The sequence below is a fragment of the Arachis duranensis genome, chromosome 3 (genome assembly GCF_000817695.3).
Source record: "Arachis duranensis cultivar V14167 chromosome 3, aradu.V14167.gnm2.J7QH, whole genome shotgun sequence".
In the NCBI taxonomy this organism is placed as follows: Eukaryota; Viridiplantae; Streptophyta; class Magnoliopsida; order Fabales; family Fabaceae; genus Arachis; species Arachis duranensis.
Window position 1 is genome coordinate 8408867 of NC_029774.3, and position 7735 is coordinate 8416601.

Here is a 7735-nt window from a genome sequence, read left to right on the forward strand (position 1 = left end):
TAACTTAATTTTAACATAAATAATATAATTTAATCAATTATATATATTAAATTTTAACTATTAAAAAATATCCTAAAAAAAAGGTTTTAACCGTCTTTATACATAGTTCCCCAAAAATATATCAGCATAATATGAGTGTGATATTATTTGTGTACCTGTCGAGGGATTGCTTGAGGCAATCTACTATGAAAAGCCTCCTCAATATCCTCTGCAAGTGGGGCACCTCCCGACATCACCATCCGCATGGACCTAAGGTCATACTCCTCCACCGCGGGGTTCTTTGAAAGTGCCGCCACCAAAGCCGGTACTGCCATCAAAACCGAAACCCTGTGCTTTTCCACAAGCTCCAACATCACCCTCATCTCAAACTTCTCCATAAGCAACACCCTACACCCTACTCTCATAGAGCACAACATCACCGAGTGTAGTGCGTAAATGTGAAACAATGGTAGAACGCAAAGCACTACATCCTCTTCCTTCAGGTGCAAGTTAGGGTTCTCTCCCTCAACTTGTTGAGCCACGTTTGTTATCAGACTTCTGTGTGTCAGAACCACACCCTTCGGCAGCCCCGTCGTGCCGGAGGAAAATGGCAGTGCCACCATGTCGTCAGGGTCGATATCCACCTCCGGCAGCTTCCCTTCCATGCTGGAAACCACCGAGTAACTCATGCAGTTCTCTGGTGGTTTGTCTACAGTTATCACCTACGTGTACAAATACGAGTATAAATACGGAATACGGTACACTATAAGTAAAAAAGACAATTTTAAATGAAAAAATATCAATGTTTGACACAAAAATGTATATGGTATGTGATTACTATAAAGGTGTTTTCTTCTTCTTGTTTGAGCTTGTGCACGTGCATGGAACGTGTAATGACGATTTTGGCCTTGGAGGCTTTGAGCTGCTTTGTGATTTCAACGGAGGTGTAAGAAGGGTTGGCAGTGGTGGAAACTGCACCAAGCATAGAAGCAGCCCAAAAGGAGAACACGAATTCTGGAGAGTTTGGGAGTAGGATCATGATGACGTCACCTTTGCGGATTCCAAGGTTGAAGAGTGTTGGTTTATGGTATAAACAGAAATATTTAGGACAGAGATATAAGAAAAATACGTAGATGAAAGGAATGGGAATCACACATTTTTACTTTACTGAAGCAGTACATTTATAGGATTTTAATCCATGACACTACCACATCACCACTAAACTAGGAAGTGGGATGAACAGAAACTGCCACATACCCACTAGATAAGGAAGTGGAATAACAAAAACTACTTTTCTCCTAAAGTGCAGGAACCACTAATTGACTAAAACAACAAACTGAAACAATAATAAAAAGAAAAACTTAATGCAGTCCAAAAGCAAATAATTAACACTCCTCCTTGCTTTAGGATCTGCAAACTCCAATTTTCTGCCTCAATAGCTCAAACTTGCTGACAGGAAGTGGCTTTGTAAACAAATCTGCCAATTGATCTTCTGACCTGCAATAAACCAAAGTTATTTCTCCATTTTGCTGCATCTCTCTTAAGAAGTAGAGCTTGATGTTAAAATGTTTAGTCTTGCCATGACACACTGGATCCTTTGAAATCGCAATTGCTGCCTGGTTGTCGATAAACACTTCTGTCTTGTGATTCTGTTGGAGATGTAAATCACATAAGATCTTTTTCAGTCACAAAACTTGATTTACAGCTGCTGTTGCTGCTATGAATTCAGATTCTGCAGTGGATTGTGCTACTGTCTCCTGCTTCTTTGTGCACCATGAAAAAACTCCTGAGCCTAAACTGAAACAATATCCGGAAGTGCTCTTCATGTCATCAATGGATCCAGCCTAGTCACTATCAGAGAATCCACACAACTTGAAATTTTGACAGCTCTCAAACTTCACACCATAATCAACAGTACCTTTAATATATCTCAATACCCTTCTTGCTGCCTTTAAATGCATTTCACTAGCACAATGCATAAATCGAGAGAGAAGACTTACAGCAAACAAAATGTCCGGCCTTGTTGCAGTGAGATACATTAAACATCCAATCAAGCTCCTGTAATAGCCTTCATCAACTTTATCAGCACCATCTTCTTTGCTCAACTTCTCCTTTTGGTTCATTGGTGTGCTAACCGCTTTGCACTCCTCCATCTGGAATTTTTTTAAGATTTCCTTAGCATATTTTTTTTGACATATGAACACATCATCCTCATTTTGTTTGATCTCAATTCCAAGAAAATAAGACATAAGACCAAGATCAGTCATTTCAAAAACTTGCATCATTTCTTGCTTGAATTCTTCAACCAAACTTGTATCATCTCCAGTTACTAAAAGATCATCAACATAGAGGGAAACTATGAGAAAATTTTTTCCCTTATGTTTTACATAAAGAGTGGCCTCAGACAAGCTTTTTACAAAGCCTATGCTCAATAGGTGTTCATTTATCCTACTGTACCAAGCTCTTGGTGCTTGTTTTAATCCATAAAGGGCTTTTTTTAGTAGATAGACTTTATCTTCTTCTCCATGCATAACAAATCCCTCTGGCTGCTCCACATATATCTCTTCTTGTAAAACTCCATTTAAAAAAGCTGATTTGACATCTAAATAAAATACTTTCCAGCCTTGTTGAACAGCAACTGCTAACACCAATCTAATTGTATCTAATCTGGACACTGGTGCAAACGTGTCAGAATAATCAACACCAAAAATTTGTGCATACCCTTTTACTACAAGTCTGGCCTTGTATTTATTGATAGAGCAATCCGCATTAAGCTTTGTTCTGAACACCCATTTAACTCCAATAACTTTTCTGTCTTGAGGCTTGTCAACCTTTTCCCATGTGTTGTTTTTTTGAATCATTGAAATCTCATCCTCCATTGCCTTTTTCCATTTTGGATCCTTGAGTGCTTCTTCACAGCAACTAGGTTCGCATACTGCTACATTGCATCTTTGATAAATGTCTGACAGCAGTCTTGTGCCTCTGATGGGATGATCATCTTCTAATTCATTTTGACACAACTCTGTTGTTTGGTTTCCGCCATAATCATCTTCAATATTGTTACAAGGTCCAATTATTTTTCGTGGGTTCTTCCAATCCCATTGTTGATCTTCATTGAAATGCACATCCCTAGACACAGTCAACTTTCCAGATTGAGGATGATACACTTTGTAGGCTTTTGAAACAGAACTATAACCCACAAAAATACCCGGAATTGCTTTCTTGTCAAGCTTGTCGCGCTTAACCTGTGGAACATGTGCAAAACAAACACAACCAAACACTTTAAGAAAGGTTAGTGAAGGCTTATATCCATACCAAGCCTCAAAAGGAGTTTTGTCTTTCAAAGCCTTGGATGGAAGTCGATTTTGAAGAAAAACGGCTGTGTTGGCCGCTTCAGCCCAAAATTCTTTAGGCAATTCCTTCTCATGCAGCATGCATCTGGCCATCTCCATTACTGATCTATTTCTCCTTTCACTAACTCCATTTTGCTCTGGAGTGTATGGGGTTGTGAGTTGATGTACAATACCAGCTTCTTCACAAAATTGATCAAATTGTGTTGAGGTGTACTCCTTCCCATTATCTGATCTTAGAAATTGTATCTTGCACCCACTTTGAGTTTCCACCATATTCTTGAACTTTACAAAGACTCCAGCCACTTCATGCTTGAATTTCAAGAAAAAAATCCAGCACATTCTTGTAAAATCATCTATGAAAAGAATAAAGTATAGACTACCTTGTAACGATGGAGTTCTTTGAGGTCCTGCCACATCAGTGTGGATGAGTTGCAGCTTTTGAGAGGCTCTCCAAACTGTTTTGGGAAATGACACTCTGTTTTGTTTACCAAATTGACAGGCATTACAATTTGGCAAATGATCAGAGAGTATTGGTAGACCTTCAATCATATCTTTCCTCTTCATGTTCAGCATCCTTTGAATATGACAGTGACCAAGTCGCTTATGCCAGAGTTCAGTGGGACTGACTTGGGTGATGTAAGCTGTCTGCTCCTCCACAATTGGATCAAATGAGAAGCTTTTTCCTCTCATTTTAACCCTTAAAATCTCCCGACCGGTAGTGTCAAAGATAAGACAATGTAGATTTTCGAAAAAAACTTTAAATCCCTTTTCTAACAATTGACCCACACTAAGCAGATTTTGGTCAATGTCAGGCACATACAGAACATCTGAAATGGTTTTCATACCTGAGCTAGTTGAAATTACAATTGTTCCTTTTCCTTTTGCAGAAATATAGTCACCATTCCCAATTCTGACTTTTGAGAATTTAGCAGGCTTCAAATCCTTGAAAAGAGTTTTATCATATGTCATGTGGTTTGTACAACCACTATCAATCAGCCAGCATTCAGAACTACTCCTTGCTGAGAAGCATGTTGCCACAAAGATTTGATCTTCTTCATTTTGCTCTACAACATTGGCATTAGCTTCATGTTGTTGAGATTTGCCTTTGCAAATTACAGCTTCATGTCCAAGCTGATTGCACTTGTTGCACTTTGCGTCTGGTCTTCTCCAACATCTGAAGGGTGGGTGACCCATTTTGCCACAATGCTCACAAGGTGGGTAATTTTTCTTTTTACCTTTGTCTTTGCTTTGGCTGCTTTGACTACTTCCAACTTCATGATGCTTGGCTGGTAAAGCACCTTCAACCACGTGATCTTGTCTCATAAGCCTTCGCTGCTCTTGGGCCTGCAAGGCATGTAACACTCCTGCTAAGGTGATTTTGGACAGATCCTTCGTATTCTCCAAAGTAGTTATTGATGCTTCATATCTCTCTGGCACTGTAACTAGAATTTTTTCCACAATTCTAGAATCAGTGAATTCAGTGCCGAGTAATCTAACTTTGTTTGCAATAGAAAGCAACCTGTCAGAGTATTCTTTGATTGTCTCAGAATCTTTCATTCTCTGCATCTCGAATTCCCTCATCAAGTTGAGCACTTGCATGCCTCGAATCCTCTCATCCCCTGCGTATTCTTCCTTTAAATAGTCCCAAATTGCTTTTGGTGTTTTGAGAGTCATGATTCTGGTGAAGATTATTGATGAAACACCAGTAAAGAGACATGATCTTGCCTTTGCCTTCCTTGTTTTTTTCTCCTTGTGCAATTTTATTTGAGCCATGGTAGGATTGTTTGGCAGCGGAGGAATTTCGTAATCCTCTTCCACGGCTTCCCAAAGGTCCAATGCCTCCAAATAAGACTCCATTTTAACTGCCCAAAGGTCATAGTTTTCTCCATCAAAGGTGGGCGGAGCAATTTGTGAGAGACTTGCTTCACCTTCCATTTTCACAGGCCCCGTAAGAAGAATGCTGTGATACCAGTTTGTTGGTTTATGGTATAAACAGAAATATTTAGGACAGAGATATAAGAAAAATACGTAGGTGAAAGGAATGGGAATCACACATTTTTACTTTACTGAAGCAGTACATTTATAGGATTTTAATCCATGACACTACCACATCACCACTAAACTAGGAAGTGGGATGAACAGAAACTGCCACATACCCACTAGATAAGGAAGTGGAATAACAAAAACTACTTTTCTCCTAAAGTGCAGGAACCACTAATTGACTAAAACAACAAACTGAAACAATAATAAAAAGAAAAACTTAATGCAGTCCAAAAGCAAATAATTAACAAAGAGGCCCACGACAAAGCTTCTAGAAGCGCGGTGGATATCACCGTAGGTGTAAGTCTTGCCATCACCCGTGATGAGACGTAGGTGTAAGTCTTGCCATCACCCGTGATGAGACATGGGCGGTGGAAGACTTGGGGGAGCTTTTGAAAGGAATAAGTGTGGAGAGGAATAGTATTGTTGATGGGTATGTCTGGTAATTTTGATCTGAAGATGTGGGTAGTTTGGTAAGTTTGGCTGAAGTTGGTTTTTTGTGCATCAATGGAATAAGTTGTTTCTGATGATGGTGGCTAGGGGTGTGCATGGTTCAGTTTTTCTATAAACTGAACTGAAATTGCACTAAACCATTTTAAATGGTTTAAAAATTGAACCAAACTGCTTTGTCACATATGAAACTGGTTCTAAACCAGTTTATAATACAGTGCACCAGTTTAAACCAGTTCATAAAAATAAAACTGGTTTTAATTAAAAAAAAAACAGTTTAAACTAGTTTTCACACTCTCCCTCTTTCTTTCCCTCTCTCTCCCCTCTCACTCTCTCTCTCCTCTCCCTTTCTCTCTCCCTCCCTCTCTCTCTCTCCCTCCCTCCCTATAAATCAACATCAGCTAATTCGTCAGTTGATTCAAAAAAGAAATACTTATTGATAAAGCTGTTAGCATAAAACCCCATGACATTACCAATTTAGGAGCACCCACGCTGCTCCCCTCAGCTCTAGTCTCCCCAATCTTCCTTTTTTTTTGTCATTCAAATTCAGTGTGAATAATTTTAAAATAGCAACTATTGCAAAAAAAAATGGGTATAGTACGATTTTAGTCCCTATAGTTTAGGTCGAAATTTTTTTGTTCCCAACTTTTTTTGCATACAAAATCGTCCCTAATATTCAATGTAGTTTTAAAATCATCATTTTAGACAAATTATTTTTTTAAATGATAACCTTTCCCCCTCTCTCTCTCTCTCTCTTTCTCTCCTTCTCTTTCTGTCCTCTCTCCCTCTCTCCTTCTCTCCCTCCTCTCTCTCTCTTTCTCTCTTTCTCTCTCCTTCCCCTCTTCCTCTCTTCCTCTTCTTTGCTCCCTCTCTCTCTCCTTCTCTCTCCCTCCTCTCTCTTCCTCTTCTCTCTCGCTCCCCTTCTTTCTCCTCCTCCTTTTCTTTGTCTTCCTCACTCTCTCTCCACCTTTTCCTTTTCTCTCTCTTTCTCTCTCTCTCCCTATCTCCATCTCTCTCTCTCACTCCTCTCTTTCTCTCTCCCCTGCCCCTCTTTCTTCCCCTCCCCTTTCTTTCGCTCTCCTTTTTTCCCTCTCTATCCCTTTCTCTCATTTTTCTCTCTCCCCTATCCCTCTCTCCCATTTCTTTTTCTCTCTCTCTTTCTCTCTCTCTCTCTCTCCTTCTCTCTATCTCTCTCAATTTTTCTCCCTCTCTCTTCCTCCTTCTCTCTTTTCTTGTGCTCTTTTTTTTCCTCTCTTCTCTCTCTTCCTCTCTCTCCTCCTCTTCCTCCTCTCTCTCATCCTTCTCTCTGTTATTTTGGAGAAAAGAGAAAGAGAAAGAGAAGAGGGATATAGAGTGAGAAAAGGATGAGAGAAAAAGAAAAAAGAGAGAAAGGAAGGAGAGAAAGAGAATAAGGAGAGAGAAGAAAGAGAAAAAAGAGAAAGAAAAGGATAGAGAAAGAAAGGAATGAGAGAGAGAGAGAGAGAGAAAATGAGAGAGAAAAAAGGGAAGGAGAGAGAGAAGAATAGGAAAGAGAAAGAAAAAAGAGAAAAATGAGAGAGAGAAAGAGGATGAGAGAGGGGAGGTGGAGAGAGGGCAGAGAGGAGAGAAACAAAAGGGAAAAGAGGGAAAAGAGGAAGAGAGAGAGAGAGAAGGGGAAGGGAGGGAGAGAGAGAAGGGGGATGGGAGGGGGAGAGAGAGGGAGAGGGGAGAAAAGGAAAGAAAGAGAGAGCGATAGAAAAGAGAGAGAGAGAGAGAGAGAGAGAGAGAGATGAGGGGGAGAAAGAGGAGAAGGAGAGAGAGAGGAAGAAAGAGGGGAGGAGGAGAGATAGAGAGAAGAGGGAGAGAAAAAAAGGGAGAGAGAGAGAGAGGAAGAGAGAGAAGAAGGAAGGGGGGGGAGAGGGAGAGAGAGAGAA

The 7735-nt window shown here is 40.0% G+C and overlaps 1 protein-coding gene across 1 annotated transcript in view; it reads right to left on the bottom strand.

The window, feature by feature from the left end:
- The window catches only part of LOC107477352 (4-coumarate--CoA ligase 2-like), a 19290-nt gene extending 13850 nt beyond the window's left edge, over positions 1-5440 (bottom strand). The window contains exons 1-3 of the mRNA XM_052258842.1: positions 4589-5440; positions 818-1029; positions 156-701 (exon numbers count right to left, since the gene is read on the bottom strand). Of these exons, the coding sequence (XP_052114802.1) occupies positions 156-701; positions 818-1029; positions 4589-5267 (1437 nt within the window). The 5' untranslated portion in view covers positions 5268-5440. The remainder of the gene's footprint in view (positions 1-155; positions 702-817; positions 1030-4588) is intronic.
- Positions 5441-7735: the final 2295 nt, after the last annotated feature.